Source organism: Centruroides vittatus, unplaced genomic scaffold, assembly GCF_030686945.1.
Source record: "Centruroides vittatus isolate TY-2023 unplaced genomic scaffold, ASM3068694v2 scaffold_435, whole genome shotgun sequence".
Lineage (NCBI taxonomy): Eukaryota > Metazoa > Arthropoda > Arachnida > Scorpiones > Buthidae > Centruroides > Centruroides vittatus.
In genome coordinates, this window is record NW_027122708.1 from 7821481 (window position 1) to 7839444 (window position 17964).

At 27.2% G+C, this 17964-nt stretch overlaps 1 protein-coding gene across 1 annotated transcript in view; it reads right to left on the reverse strand.

The window, feature by feature from the left end:
• The window catches only part of LOC136989027 (unconventional myosin-Va-like), a 124390-nt gene that overhangs the window by 54481 nt on the left and 51945 nt on the right, over nucleotides 1–17964 (reverse strand). The window contains exons 14-17 of the mRNA XM_067287069.1: nucleotides 15467–15673; nucleotides 11887–12015; nucleotides 7856–8040; nucleotides 2070–2181 (exon numbers count right to left, since the gene is read on the reverse strand). Coding sequence (XP_067143170.1) covers nucleotides 2070–2181; nucleotides 7856–8040; nucleotides 11887–12015; nucleotides 15467–15673 — 633 coding nt within the window. The remainder of the gene's footprint in view (nucleotides 1–2069; nucleotides 2182–7855; nucleotides 8041–11886; nucleotides 12016–15466; nucleotides 15674–17964) is intronic.

Genomic DNA, 17964 nt, shown 5'->3' on the forward strand with positions numbered 1-17964 from the left:
AGAGTGGCAACAAAGTTCTGAGACAACATAAAATATTTATTTCTTGAAGATATGCTATTGAATATAAAAAGTAACAACAAATTCTTATAATACACAATACAAGGAACAAATGTTAACAATTGTTACATAAATAACCTTCACATGCCTTGACATAGAAACTTAGATGCTTCATAAAGTTGTTACAGATGGTTCACACCTCCTTGACAGATATTTTGTCCCAATGATGGGATCAGGGCAGCCAGGGAATCCAAGTTTTGATTTTAGATAGCACATTTTCTGCTCTCCAATACTGATCACATGCTGTAGACTATGGAGTTGAGGTCTGGGCTATATGGTGACCATTCTGTCCATGAGATAAAGTCAATTCCATAATTATCAAACAAGGCTTGGACTTCCACTGGGCCAGTGCACTGTCTTGCTGGAAAATCCATTTCTGGTCACTGAAGTGAGACTTGGACTAAGGAAGAAAAGCAGCTTCAAGAACACCTAGAGTATGCATTTCATGGTTGAGTTTAATACCATTGTCAATGAAAACTAGCAGTTTTGTCTGTTGCACAGATTCCACTCCATACTATGACTTATTGAGTGTGTTGAGTATGTGACCACTTTTGAAGCATCCAAACTTTTACTGCAAATTCTGTCATTTTGACAATTGTGCAATTGTTCACTCATGAACAATTTTTCATCATTAAAAACAATGCATTGTCCTGCAAGTCTCTTCTTCAAGACAATATCTTTGAAGCCTCACATCCTTATTTTCAGTAAGAAGTTGTTTGATAAAAGGCAAAGCTCTTACTTTTCTATTTTCCCAGATTAATTCACACACAATTCACACCAAGCTGAAGAGCAATTTTTTGTATGTTCACTGTTGAATTCACCTCAAGATTCATGATGATATTGCACATTCTTGGCATATTGACAGTTCTTAGTCTTCCACTTCTAGGATAGACTTTGACTGTGCCCATCTCCTTGTATTGAACTATGGTTCTGTAAACAGTTGTTCATGGAATGGGAAGTAATTTAACAATCCTCAACAGTTGATTTCTTGTATTATGCAAGTTGATTATTGCAGTATGATAATTTGACATACTTCAGCTAAGTAACAACAAATGCATTAGAGAACAAGTTATTAACAACAACTTAATATTCAAAAGAATGTTCCAGAATATAGAACTATTTAAATTTAAAAAGTTACATTTGCAAAGAAACATGCAAGTAAAAAGTTGTCTCAAAATTTTGTCGTCACCCTGTAGAAATTCATTTTCAATAAAAAAAGTACATTTTGTTGTTATACAGAAAACCTATTTTCTATGTTTTTTAATTCCAATAAAATATTTTATTTATTTTTATTTTGTTTTATTGGAGTTAAATACTAAAATTACTGGCTCTTGTACCGATATACTAACTAAAACTGTTGTTGCAGATATGTTTGACCAATTCTCTTAAACATCCCATAAATGTAAGTTTATTAATTTTATAAAATTATTATTAGTTACATTATATTAACATCTTACGAAACCCGATACATTACATTATTGATTGCCATATAACATCAGGCTATTTATTGGCAATAATAATTATAAATTACTAATAACCAATGATGGTTATATTGTAATGTTAAATATACTGAAAGAAGATCAGACCAGAGGTCCAGACAGCATAATTGGCAATGCATCTGCACGGCAAGCGGGAGTTGCGGGTTCGAGCCTCACTCTGGGCTGATTCTTTTCTTCCAGTTTAATCTAAAATTATTTAATTAAATTATAATTATTAAATTTAATACAAGATGGCACCTAATGTCTCCCTCTAGGGTCAAATTTATTAGTAATTTATTATTATTATCCCCAATAAATAGCCTGATGTTATACAGCAGTGGATGTAGTGTTACAGTTACATTATCTTTAGTAACTAAATTCAAAAATCCTAAATATCTGAAATTATTATAAATAAACATAATGACAATTTATTGAAATAATATCTTTTATATAATTTGGAAAAACCTTGCTTTAAACTTAATCATCTGAAATTAATGATAAACAGAAAATAATTTTTAATAATTTAAATATTACCTTTATTGTTTTTTCTAAAATTTTTTGACAAGTTGTTTTCATATCTTTTCGATTAATATCTTTAGAATGTGATAAAACTCTATATCTGTTCAAAAAATCATGATAGGACCATCTGAAAAATAATTAAGCGTAAAATTAATATTCAAAACTTGTTAAGCTAAAATTTTTATTACTTATTTTTTACATTTCAATTAAATTTTAATTAATTATTATTAAGTAAATTATGATTGTTTTATGCATTATATTAAATTATATAATTATAGATATAAAAATTCAAAAATCTTATAATTTACAAGCTTTTCATTTCTTTCCATAAACATTAAATTAAGCCAGTCTTAATTTTAAATAATAATAAAACTATTTAACACTAGACATTGATTATGTTACAAATTTTACAGTAATTGTTTTATAGTTTATTACTTTCAAAAAACTGCAGAAAAATCCAAATGCTTACGTAGAATGATGAATTAAGAAACTGAAATTTCCTTATTTAATATTAAGACAATTTTGGAGGAAAAGATCAGCAATTATTGCAAAATAATTATTTTAATCCTTGTAAACCTCTGTTGGAGATCTAGATACAGGAGACAAACTCACCTTTTATTAAGAAGCTGAAAGTGAAGGAAAAGAAAACTGGTATGAAATGATTATTTTATTGAAAAAAAAAAAATAGACTGTTTACTGAGAACATTATGTCTAAATTAATAGAAATTCATTCTTTTTGGAATAGACGTTTTATCTTCCCAGAATCTGAACAACATAAACACACATTAGAGGATTAACTAATCTACACAAAACAAAAATAATCAAGAATATGACTATTATTTGGACAATCAGAGTATGCAGGGAGCTGTAAAACATTTGTATGCTCAGGATAAGGATATCAGCCAACATACAGAGAGATGACTAGATCATAGATTTTTAATCATTAATGTTTTTCTATTGAAACTTATTCTAAAACATCCAAGGTATGAATAATAGATCACATTTTTTAAATAGATTTCAGTTAGTTAATAATTTCGCAATTTAAAAAGCAAGTAGAAAACATCCTTCTGGAATGCACATTGGTTGTAACACAATAATCATAAAGAAGATAATGTTACTTCTTTCTTCCACATATCTAATGATCTTAGGAGTTAAAATTCACAAGTTTAAAATCCTGTGTTAATCTAAATATACAGGATGCCCATAAAATTTGCATGCAATTTAAAAAATTTATAACTTTATTAGTATTTGTGATAGAAAAAACCTGTAAAAAGCATTAGAAAGCTTAATGTACCTAGTTTTAAGTAAAATTATTTAGTAACTCTTCAACACAATAATCTAACAATTTTTCGAAACTTTAAAAATACTTCTTTTTCAGAATTACATGTGACTTGACTCCATTAGATTTTTTTTTATGGAAACATGTGAAAACATTAGTGTATGCAACCAAACCATGATCATTAGAAGACTTGAAAGCTAAAATAACTAATGTGATTTCAGACATTACTGTAAATCAATTGGCAAATGATTTCAGAGAACTACAAAATTGTATTACCCTTTGTATTACTAATGATGGTGGACATGTGGAAACTTAATAAACTACAATAAAACAAAAAAAAAACAAAAAAAAAACAAAAAATATATAGATTTTTCTTATTTCCAATACATTCTACATAATTTCTCTATCACAAATACTAATAAAGTTATAAATTTTTTAAATTGCACACAGACTTTATGGACACCCTGTATAAATGAGAATGTTTGTATGTTTGCTATACACTCCTAGGCCATTTAATCAGTTGTTACAAAACTCAGCAGTTACATTTACCTACTTAGATGATGTCATACATCCCACCCCAAAATATGTATCAGATTTCTGTAAATCAATTAATTTCTATCCACCCTCAGGGTATGTTTGTAAAGTCAAATGAGTTAAATGCGTTAGTAATGAATCGTTCGAAAAGTAGTAGTCTTGCTCAGTGCGCATGCTCTGCGGTGATGACGTTTCAAACGAAACTCTAACGAAGCTCACGAAGGAAAGAGTTAGTTTATTTTGTTAAGAAAATGGCACCCGACGATATCGATGTTTCTAAATCTATTCGAGTGTTTAAATTGTGAATTAAAAGGTGAAATGATTGAAATAACTGTCCACCCGAAGCATTCTAAGAAAAATATTTCAGATAAGGCTGCACTAGCAACATTCATATCTTCGATTTTAGAAACAGCCATTTAGTTATAAACGAATCGTTCGAAAAGTCTAACAAAATAAGAATAACAATGACGTCATTCTCATTTAACTCATTCGACTTTATGAACGTACCCTCAATTTGCTGATTTACATGTAGTGCCATCTATTGACAAAAATTAATAAAATAATAAACTATGTATAATTCTTATAGAAAAAGAATATAATTATAATTTCAAAATATATCTAATAATATAAGCCATTGATCACATGTCAGTTTATCTGTAATGGTATGCCTAGAACGGCCACTAGGAGCACCCCTAGCTATTATTTAAATTAACAATAAATTCAGTAAGAATATTGTTTTTTGCATAACAATATTAAAACAACAATAAATATGGTTTTTTGCATTTTTGACTGCGCTTTAGTAGGGTATGCCATGAGAAATTCAGTATATTATTATTGTTATTTATAATATAAATTTATTATTTATACCACGGAATGACACTAGGGGGTGTCCCGGGCTACTAGTATATTATATTCACTTAATTACTGTGACAATGATGTAGTGCAAAATAGATATGCTACGTCTTAACTGCAACAGGTAGCATATAGCATTTGCCGGCATGGAATAGAAAGTGTCATCCTGCGAAAAGTTTATAAGTACTTAATTTTCCACATCTAACAACTTGGGTTTTTTTATTTCTGAATGGTACTTTCTTAATTCTAATAAGCATCCTCTAGTATCTGAGTGTATAAAACTACCGAACTCTGATAGTTAGTCATAGATTCAAGCACAGTCAACTGCTTGACCATGTGAAGTTTTCTGAGTTTTATTCACACTAGTAACACCTGAATAGGGTCCAGCTTCCCATGAACACACCCCAGATCACTCACATGTTGTATTGCAGTAACTAAATTCTTTTAGTGGCAATCTTGTCCCTGTACATCATACTTTTCCTGTTAGCAATAGAGTCGTGTCGGTCATCTATCTAACTCTGTTAGGGAAAAAATTTTGAATTCAAGTAACATTACTTCTGTTCCAAACCTCAGCCTCAACCTCACTATTATCTTTGAAAGTTACACTAGCAATAAATCCAATTTTTCTGATTCTACATAAAGCTAAAATAAATTCATTGAATGTATTGTAGAAAATTTACCATTCTCTAGTAAACTTTATATTATTATTCAAAAATTTGGGCAATATACAAAATGTTATCAATTTTAAGATTTGGAAAAATGGAGAAGGATGAATAGGATGGAAAAAATCTTTGGCTTGTATTAATATTTTAAAGTGTGTGTTTCAAAACTTTAAAGAAATACCTTTATATGAGACAGATTCAATAGAAAATCAGAAAGTGCCATTAAAAGTCAAGAGGATGAGTAATAGTACTGTAATTTTGAAATGTGAAACTTCCAAGTCAGAGGCAACAGTAACTGCAACTGGGGAGTTGCAACTGGGGAGTTGCAGTTACTGTTGCCTCTGACCAGAAATATAAGAATATTGTCTTATATTCTTGTTTCTTGAAAGAGTAGTACAGCAGTATCTGATTTTTGACAAAAACCAACTGACATCCATTGGCACATGCAGATACAGTAAGGAGACAGCTGCATGAGTTGCACCTAGGTGTGTGAGTAGAATTCTAAGGTTCAAAAACAGTCACAATTCTATAGAAGATTCTCTATGGCTGAGACTACAATAAATGCTGTAAACTATTTGGTTCTTGAAGATGGGCTCTAGCTTTGAAACTACTTAAACTGTAATTCTTGCAATTACCTCTTCAAATCAAGCAAGTTTATTTTGTTATTTTAAAATTGGTTTAGAATATAATTTTGTTTAATTTTGTAAATATTAGTTCTTTTTTTGTCATCATCATCTATGAATGTTTGAATATACACAATTTTGAAACTGAAAATATTTGATATAATATACTTAAGCTTAAAATAAAAATTGTATAATAAATTGGAAAACTAAAATTGAAGTTCACACATTAACAAAAAAGTTCTTAAAATTATAGTAGTCCTTACATCAATAAATTTTTTTTGTAGGCTACTGTCAAAATTCATAGGTTTCAATTGTCCCTGTACACAATTATTATATTTTACTTATTTATTATACAATTTTTATATAAATTTTGATAAAAGCTCACTTTATACTTAATGAACTATCAAATCACTTTCTGTTGCTGAGAAACATTTTATTAAACAAACACAAATGTTTTCAACCTAATACAATAGGCCATCTTCAGTGTAACCGAATTTGAACGCCTTTTCAAAATGGAACATTTTAACAAAGGGATGTTCAAACTCTCATATTTAAATTTAAATCAGATAAATTAATATTTAAATACAAATATAAAATATTTTAAATAAACACAGTATAATATAAATAATAAAATGCATCAAAATATACGGGCAGGTGCAGACTAAGAATTCTTATAATTAAATTTTTCTTTTATGCAGAATTTCCATGCATTAGGTAGTCATCTGTATCCCTGGCATTTATGCAATCATCTTTTAATTTACTTTTATAAATTTCAGTTTTCTCTTGGCTCAATGCTAACAAAGGAACTCGTAGCTCTCTTCATTTCATTTAACTATGGAATCCTGTACTTGTGCAATACTAGACAAAACTGTGTTGCAGTGCCCATTTTCAATGTCATACTTGTGCACTTTAAGCCTGATTGCCAGATTCCTTCTTGTGATCCTAACATAGCTTTTCTTTATTCCTAACTGCTGACTTTCAAATGGAATTTTGTATATGCCTGCTTTTTCTTCATTTTCCAAGGTTATCTTTATCATTTCTCAAAATACTGTATAATTAGGTGCTTTTTGAAAACTAGTGGCAGACAAAAGAAAAGTTTTTTGTCTGCCACTTGTTTCATAACTTGCCATTCTTGATGTTTTTATTATACACAAACTTGGCAATTTTACATTGATTTCTTTGGATTCTTTTCTGGCCTTCTTCTTACTGTCTAATTAGATCTTGTATTGTACTCTTTTTATATCCCAAACTTGTGGCTATTTTCTTGATTTGATTAATTTCCTTGATTCTATCTATTAGATTATAGCAATATAAATATGCTCTTCTAACAAGTGAACAGAAAGCTGACAGTTTGTTTGAGTTAGCCGGATTGTATAGTGTATAACGTATAGAGAATATTTTATTTTATTATTTATATTATCTTGTGTTTTTAAAATATTTTATATTTGTATTTAAATATTAATTTATCTGATTTAAATTTAAATATGAGAGTTTGAACATTCCTTTGTTAAAATGTTCCATTTTGAAAAGGTGTTCAAATTCAATTACACATGAAGATGGCCTATTGTATTAGGTTGAAAACATTTGTGTTTGTTTAATAAAATGTTTCTCAGCAACAGAAAGTGGTTTGATAGTTCATTAAGTATAGAAAGTTGAGTTTGGTTTTTGGCTCAGTTTATAATTTTTAACTGTTTACCATTACATAAAACTTAATATTTTAAAAGTTATTTATAGATTTATATAGTAAATCTCTTTTCAAATTAATTAGAAAAAATAAATCAGAGATAATTTTATTTGTTAGACACATATAATTGACAATATTACAAAGTTTTTAATTTAAAAATTTCTTACCGTGATGGATAACCAGCTGCACTAATGCGGACTGTTTCTAAAACACCACAAGCTCGTAACTGTTGAATAGCACGTCGTGGTTCAAAACTGAATGCTGCTTTCTCATCATTTGGTTTAATACATCTAATATAATGTGGTGTAGTAGCATTTAATGTAGACATTAGAAGTCCCAAAGAATCATGAAACTAAGAAATAGATAAATCACATTAATTCAATTAAATTAAGAAAGTTATATTCAAAAACTACTTAAAACTGATGCATATTTCAATCTTTAAGATAAACAATTTTCAAAAAAACTAAAAGAAAATCACAGAAACATTAAACATTTATTATTAAAGAATAAAAATAAATAATATATAGAAAATAATCAATTTCAAGATGCAAATATGATTTAATATTTTCCAGAATATTGAACAGTATGTAATAGGCTGATTTGAATAATTTCAAAATTGTATAATCATTCAATTCAAAGCCTTTTTATTTTAAGATTAAACATACAAAACAAAAAGAAGCAAATAAATTATTTGAGATATTTCAAATGATTACAATAATCAATTTTTTATCCAAATAAACCCATTGCATTTAGAAATAGTATTTCTTAAGTTGCAGTTACTATTGTCTTGAATTTTAAAATAGAAAAATGAAAACTATTATAAAAACAAAGATTAATTTCGCTAAGAGTAATATACATATAAATTATTTAATGTACATATTATGTAATCCAGCTGAAGAGGGTGAAAAAATGCAAAATGCATTCCTGTAGCTTTAAATGTTAAACAGAAAATGGAAAGGTGTGCAATTTGTCTAAAAATTGTAAATGGAAAGCAAATATGCTTGTATTACTTACTTATACTCTTAATAGATTATAAACAGAAATCTTATAACACATAATTTTTCTTTTATTATTTTATCCAAAATGAAATGCAAAAGCATTACTTCTACATAGTTACAAAAGAATCAAAAGTAGAAGTTAGTCAGCATATATGCTGACAAAAACTTGTCACATGCCTACCAAAAATAAACAATACTTGCTGAGTAAAAAGCTAGTTTACAGTCCATAGTAGCATGGTGTTTTAAGGTTGCTAGCCATTGCTTGAGCTAACAAGTGTGGCATTATAATTTATAGTCAAACTCTGATAAGTATATCTAATTGGCAAAACATGGCATTGACATCAAACAATGAAGCTAAATATGTTTTAAGTTTCATGACAGTCAACTCAAAAGAGTTTTTCACTACAAATTTATAGTAAACAACTCAAAAGAGTTGTTTACTATAAATTTGTTTACAAAAGAGTTGTTTACTATAAATTGTGGTCTAGCAAAGACCACAATTTATAGTAAAAACTAGGTAGAATGAATATTTATTAGAGAATAAATATCAAAATTCATGCAAAATAATAAGATTTAATTATGAAGACAAAGTAAAAAAAAATGGAAACAGTCAGAAAAACTTAGATCTGAAGCAGTTTGAATAACAATAAGTAGGGGTTGCACTGTATAGTGCCAAAATCACAACTTTGTGATATTTTTTATTAAACTGGAAATAAAAACCCTAGTGTGCTTATATCGACATTCAGTGTGAAGCTGAATCACAAAGCATGCTTCAAGAAAAACAGCAGAATGTCGAGTTCCTGTGCACTGGGAGCCATCCACACCTAGCAAATGTCATGATGTTACATGGCAAGTTTGAATAGGAAAGCAAGAAGTGACATTGAAAACCAAAGATAGTTTACATGCAATGCTACCCAGAATTTCCATATTGGGGATTTTTTTATTGACTGACAGAAAATTTGGGAAATATTTTGAAATTGCATTTTTTTTCACTTTGATCTTTTTCAGTAGACTAAAGCATACAAATTTTGACATAACAGACTATGCAAAATACTGTTTAAGGATTGTGATCAAATGTGTTATTTGGAATTATTCATTAAAAAATTATTCCAAAATGATTCCTATTTCTAAGTGACAACTTAACATATCACTTTTGGTTTTCAGACTCCAAACTCATATGGCTACCAGCACCTGCATTAGTTAGTAAGTAAAACTGCTGGTGACAAATAATTTCAAGTGGCAAAAAAAATTGAAACCTGGTGAAGTTGTCGGCAATTTTTTAAAATTTTCCAGAGCAACTCCTGAATAAAGATCAATTTTTATTTGTTCCAAACAATAAACAATTATTTTATTTAGGTTATTTTAAAAATTAGTTGAATTTAATAGTTGACAATTATTAAAAATTATGGAAAACTGAAATATAAGAAAAAAAAAAAGAAAAAGAATTGAGAATATTCGTATAATGTAGCATCAAGTGGCTTGTGGTATGCAGCTTAACATTTAGTGGAGCAGTAGCAAAATGAACTTAGTGGAATTCTAAGAATTCTGTCGCTGCAGTGCCACATTGCAGTTGGACAATCAAACCTTAAGTTCTTTACTTCACTAAGAAGATATGCTATATAAAAGAATTGTCTATGCTTCAAAGATACTGCAAACTACAATTGTATTTTGAAAAAAGATTTTTTTTAAAAATTATTTGATAACCAAATTTGTATGAAATTTAAGAGTTAAATAAATACAATTAACAATACAATACAATCAATATATTGCAAATTATAAACAAAATATATTTTTAATACAACATTATATTAGCTAACTGTGCTGGTTATTTTTCTTAATATCATTAATTTTAATTAATAATTATTAAGTAGATAAGTGTAGAAATTCTGGAATAGATAATTTGGACTTAGATTAAGATCAAATTATAAGTGGATAATTGGGCTTCATGCCAGAATGGTTATGCAATTAGCTGAGTACTGTGAAAGATTGTGTGGGCAAATCCTCAGTCAGTGCAAAGATATTTATCCTGTATGGTTATAAAAGCTGGTTATAATTACTGTATTGGTAGTTATAATTATATATATATAATTATAACTCAATGTAATCAAGTCAACCTAGCTCTAGTACAAATTCATTCATTTAATCAATATTCTTGTTGCCTGAAAATAACCCCGTAGTTAGGTTTACATTGTTTTATATAATTTGGTTTTTGTATGTGTTTAGTACAATTTTAATAAAATTTATGAAAACTTTAGTTGCCAATAGATTGCAGCAAATTGTCATATATGAAGAAAGTAAAACTTAGGATTAATCTGTGTCCTTGCTCTTTAACTCTCTCTCTATAAAAACAAGTCATACTCTTTTATGTCCTACCTATGCAACTCACTCATATTTAAATTTCACTATATACAGCATAAATATATATATATATATATAATATGTAATATGTAATAATATTGTGTTCTTTTAAATTTAGTGTTAAAATATGCAATGTTTCATGAAAATTATTATGTAATCAATCTGTATTAGAACATGCAATAAGAATTTTTGATAAAGTGAACATACATATAATTTTATTGTTATGTTTTCATGAACTATACACAATAACATTAATGGTCAGTTGAAAGACCACAATAACCAAAAATTCTATTGAACAATTGAAGAAATATATAAATTAGAATGTCATTTTTTTGAATTAATTTCAATAAAACAATGTGTGAATGCATAAACATCTGACTCTTCCTTACAAAATTTATAAAATTCAATGCAATGTTTTACAAAACTCATTAATAATAGCAAATGTATAAATTATACTATATAATATTCAAGAAATATGTAAGTTATAAATTTAATTTGATTAAGAAGCTATATTCCAGAGAATTTCATATTCATTACATACAGATTGACATTTAAATAGATTGGAAAAATGCATTATTTTAACTATCAAAAATAAAAAACAATCATTTGATTAAAAAAAACCCATTACATTATCATCAATTTATTCTTCAGTGTTTGGAAATTCTAAGTTCAATATGTGTAGATATGTGTATTTATAAATAAGGAGAATTAAATAAATGTTAGATATTTCAAGTTTTCAAATTACTTTATAAACATTAAGATTTTTATTATTATAGAAATAAATAATTTAGTAAAATAATGTCTTCAAAAATATAGTGTGTATAGTATAAAATAAATGTTACCTGAGATCCAACTGTTTTCCTATTACTCTTTTGTGCTGCTTTTTGCATTGGTTTAGCTGCATGAATCTGAACAATTCCCTTTGATTTAGTGAATTTCTTTTCTTCAAATAATTCTGCTACTAATTCAAACTAAATAAAGTAAAATATAACATCTGTATCCATATGATTTATTATAGTATAAATTATAAGATATATATGAAAATTGTTTAAAAATGAAAATGAAATGAAATTGAGTAAATTTAAATATATCTCATAATTGAAATTTAAAAACTATACTATGTAAACTATTTAATAAAAAATTATTATATTCTTTAATCATAGAAATATTTCTAATCAATAAAAAATTCATAATGAATATTTCCAATTTAAATATTTATCTATAAGAAATATATATAATATTAAATTAATCCAATCTAAATCAGTATTAGAAACCAATTTATTACTTCTTTGTGTAATCTAACTCTTCTTTATAGTTTAGTTCTTGCATTATATGTGAAACTTGTGTGTTTTATTATTATATTAAACATATTATACTAAATATTCATATATGAATTTATTTATTTTTGTTAAATTCTTGCTATCTTTTAATTTCATTATAAATAATTATTGTATAATACCTAGAAATTTGCTTCATATTTGTTTAAATTGACAGAAAGAGACTTCTCATGTTTTTTTCTTAAATCAGTAAAAGTTTATAATACAAAAACTACAATAAAAATAGAAATTATGGATATTAACTTTTATATAAAAGACTTAATACATAATATTATTTGTGTATTAAAATCTATTGTTATATTTTGTAAAGTTAACAAATTACTTTAATTATTTTTAAACTGAAAGTAATGAAAAAGCATAAACTCTGAAAGTAATTATAGTCTTGCATCTCAATTGTTTATATTTTCTAAGTTCCCTTATTTCATTAATAATCAGAAACCAGTAATGAAAATATATAATACAGATAATAGAGAACTTTGGTTATATGAAAAATTTGATGGCATTATTTAAAACAAAAGTTTTAAATAAATAGAAGAAAACACAAGTTTCAACATATCCAATATACAGTAATATACTGTGTAAATAAATCTAAAAATCATGTACATTTTGCAAAAGTTTTCCCAAAGATAATAGACTGATTTTTATAGAAATCTGTCTTTATAACAGTACTAAATAACAGAGATGAGAGATTGTCTTTACAGGCAAAAGTTACATTAGGTAGGAAACAGTACTACTATGTAAAGAATAAAAAATATATGTTAGTAAAAAGAAAATTTCAACAAAAACTAAAATTGCTTTATATTCAGAGTGACTTGTGCAAATTTTTATCAAGTAAAGTTATATGTCTCAAATTATATTCTACAGACACTTTTTAACTGAGACTATCAAACTAATGAAAAGAAGGCACTGTTATCAGAGCTACATTTATTTTAAAAAATTCCTTGTTTAAAAAATTGAAAAGGGTCTAACTTAGTATCAGATCAAAATGCATATTGTGAATGTTTTTAAACATAGAATTTTTTAAAAATAAATGTGGATCTTTGATAATAGTGCCTCCTGTTCATTATTTCAATAGTCTCAGTTAAAAAGTGAATGTAGAATATAATGTGTGATGTATTAGTAATATTGAACATTCAACTTTACTTGATAAGAATCTTAAAAACCTGTCTTACTAAACACATATAGCAATGATGGACAAAATACAGTTTATGAGTCATATGTAGCTTTTGAATACCAACGGTGTAGTTCATGTAAGAGATCTGCACATTCAAAAGTAACTTTTAATAAGCTTTAATTTATTAGACCATCTTCTGTTAGTAACTGTTGTTATTAATAATATCAAAAATATCCTTAAAATTATAGACAAATTAGAATAGAATTCCATTAAAAAATAATCATATAATATTTGCAAAATATTTAGAGATCAGCCAGATAAAAAAATTTTTTTGAAACTAACTGAATACTTTTAATTTCTTCACAGAATTTGAATGTGTTAAGACCAAGATTATATTTTATTGCCAAATCAATTGGACATTTCATTACATTTTTCTTTTAATTTATTTTAGAAAATCTTGTAATAAACATATAATGTTGCAGAACCAAAAACAGTTTAAATTCAAATTAAGACATAAATATAATAAATATTAAAATACTATTTAAAATTAATCTAAATAAAACTTAATTACAAAACAAAAAATACAATTAACTAAAAATAAACAAGTAAAAGTAATCAACAATAACAGAGTAAAACTAACCAAAACAGAAAAAATTGAAGCTGTACTTTAAGATTTCAGGTAAGATACACACTATGGTATTATACACTTTCAAGCAATAATTCTCATCAAGATGTTATGATAATGGTTACACCAGTAAACAATGATGAGCATTTATGTACAACTAATCTAATTGGTTATATATGAAGTAAAAAAGAACTTTTTTATATCTAACATTGTGACCAAAATTATATGCAACTCAAGTGCATCTGTAGCATTAATCAAATTAACACATTTAAATAATAGATGAATATCTGCTCTCTAAAGGAGCAGTTTTTCTCATTTCAGCAATAATAATAATAGGATCATTCGATATATCTTAACTCCTCATTCTGAAGCCCATTGTACTAATGAAGTATTTGCCAAATTATTGTTTTTACCAATAGAGATAAAAAGTTGCTTCTCTCTTTTTTTTAAAAAATGAATGGTCGAACCAATGTAGTTAAATTTGACCATATACCCCAGCTTTATCCATATCTTTTGTTCTGTCCCTATCTGACTTCAACATTTGCATAACAGAAGGCAAACATTTAATAAAGTTTTATTCTTGCTTTATTTATGTATGGAGCAATAATTCATGCTGGATATTTGCCAACAACATTAAATCCTATTTTAGTGGAAGTGTGTCCAAATGCTATATTGTTAAAATATGAGGTAATTAATCCTACAGTGACCTTACCTGAAAAACCATGGACAGCATCTGTATATTTAATTTTATAAAATTTTTGTTCCACGTGTACTGTCAAAAAAGTATGGAGTAATAGTCCTTTTAAACTAGTTTACAGTATATCATCATAAAAATGATAACTGTAAATGATTAAAAGCTTTTATACTGCTTTATAACAATATAAGGAATTAACTTTTGCTAATTCCTTAACAATATATACTATATATTAAAGAATCAACCTGTTATAAATCTTTATTCATTTTAAAAACTTAAATTTTTTTGAAACATCCATCAGTCCACTAGAAAAAAAAAAAAAAGAAATAATCTAACAGAGATTCACTAACACAAGTCAAATATGTTGTAACTCAAATATGTCATGAAATTATGCTAGTACAAGTTTAATAAGTTGTATATTGTATAAGTTTTATTTGATACAATTTACATTACTAAAGATGAAAAATAACACTTGTTCTTGTTCTTGTTCGTGGGTTTATGTTGGAAGGTATGGAAATAACACTTAAATTTACTTTTGTAAAATGAGTAAGTATGATACAATATGAAGTGTTTCAAACAATATAAAAATATATATATATTACAATAAAAATATTTGTTGTTTTTTCAATTTAAACATATCAAATAAAACTACCTGACTAGCACGGAGAATATTAATATGTTCTTCCATAACTGTATCTCTATTTTTTTCAAGAAATCCAGCAACTTCATATTTAACATTATCCGCAAAATGATGTATAATAAATGCAGTATTTGATAATCTTGGTTTTTCAAAATGTTTCCATTTGCTACATTGTTTACATAATTTCTGACACCAAGTTTCATCTGTTCCACGAGGCATCTAAATAAAAATCAATTAAGTAAGAAATGAATAATTAAAAAGATAATACATTAAATTTTTTAATATTTTATATTTATTTATCCTATAGTAAATACAACAAAAAAAGAAAGATTATTATTATGTAACAAAGACATTTTGTTTAAACAGACAACAACCTATTAATTTGTAATTAAAATCAATTCAAATAGTTTATTACCATCTTATATTTGAATCATTTATTGACAACATTAAAACTAACAATGATACTGCTCACATATTAGCAAAATCAAATACTTTTACACTTCTACATAAGCTGAAACTAATTTAGTTAGAACAACACTTTAATTTACTTAAACGAATCTTTTTGACCACTTTTCATAGGTCTGGATCAGGTTTAATAAGAAAATTTAAACTGTAAGTTCTAATTAATGTTCTAACAGTTTTTTAAAAACAAACTGAAATAAGATTTCAAATGCAAGTGGCTGCATATCTGTGAACTTGATGTTAAACATAATATACAAGGGCTATTTTTTAAATAAGGTCCGTTTGTGAATGAAAGTGAGAATAATGCGCAATCACGGCAGTATGCATACGCTTCTGCTCCGAGCAAGCTTGGCGCGCGTTTTGACGCCATTTGCAGCCATATCGTCTGTCTGTATGCTGAGCTGTAGAAGTTTAAAATGTTTAAGAAAATTGAGTCTCCCGCCGACTGTGAGATACGATCTGTTATTCGATTCTTGAATGCAAGAAACTTGGCAGCAGCGAAAATTCACCGTCAGATTTGTGAAGTTTACGGTGATAATGCTATGAGTGACAGTAAAGTTCGAAATGGGTAAGAATGTTCAAGGATGGGCGAGTTAATGTGCATGATGAGCCATGCTCTGGCCGACCTTCTCTGATTTCTGAAGATTTGATTCGTGATGTGGATAACAAAATTCGAGAGGACCGACGATTCACGATTTCAACGTTATCAATTGAATTTCCACAGATTTCAAGATCAGTTTTGTATACATTGTTTCAGAGAAACTGAATTATCGAAAATTGTTTTCTCGGTGGGTTCCAAGACTGCTTTCTGACGATCACAAAACAAAAAGATTAAACAGTGCTTTATCGTTTTGATTCGATACAATCATCCACACAGTCCAGACTTGCACCCAGTGATTTTTACTTGTTTCAATACTTAAAGGAGTTCCTTGGTGGTCAACATTTCAATGACGAAGAAGAAGTGAAAACTGCAGTCGTGGATTGGGCTTCTTTACAGGCGGCAGATTTCTTTGAAATCGGAATTCAAAAAATTGTTGAGCGGTATGACAAATGTTTAAACAAAATGGAAATTATGTAGAAAAGTAGATAAAAGTATGTAGAATATGGAAAAAAATATATTTTAACGATATTTACAGTATATTTCTTCTTATTAAAAAACGGACCTTATTTAAAAAATAGCCTTCGTATATGTATAAATTATTACAAAATATGATTTAGTGATAAATATAATGTAAAAAAAGAACCCAATATATCTAAATAAACTACAGTAAAATTACAAAAATAAAATAAAATTACAACAAAAAAAAAGTTAGAACTATAAAGTGCCAAGAAGGGTTGTTAGCTTAAGTCTTGTTGTAAGCCTGATTTACTCAATGTTTACTATGTACAGTCTATGAGTGTCATCTGATTGCTGTATCAGGTTATCTACCAGTGATTGTCAGGTTTTTGATAATGTTTCTTTTTCTTTATTATTAATACAATGACCTGCCCTCAAAGCAAAGAATATTTCATATGCTTCTAGTGTTTTTAGCTTATGAGTTTGAAAAATTAAAAATTAATTTAAATAAATTAAAGTGTTGCTGAAAAAAGTATTTAAGGTGTTATTCTAGCCATATGCATTTATAGAATATATATATGAAAGACATTTTAAATTTATAACAGATAATTAATCAACATAAAGATTTAAATTTTTTCTTTTCTTTTATATTTTCTATTCAATTTTTATATGAATTTAACTATTAACATCTTTTCTTTCAAACCGTGAGAAAAACTATAATTATGATATTTACCGTATTTTACGGACTATAAGACGCATTTTTTTCTTCGAAAAATTGCCTCCAAAATTCATGTGCATCTTATACTCGAAATTAATATAAAAATGTCCAGTGTTTGATTTAAAATTCCTGCCAGTCTTAAAAATGGCCATATGTTTCCCGAAGCTTCGAAACTATATCTCTATCTGGTAACATTGAATTCAACTGGCAGTAGCAGTGTCGTGGTCCGGAATCGTGAGACGGGCGATTCCCGCCTTTTTATTTGTAACGTAT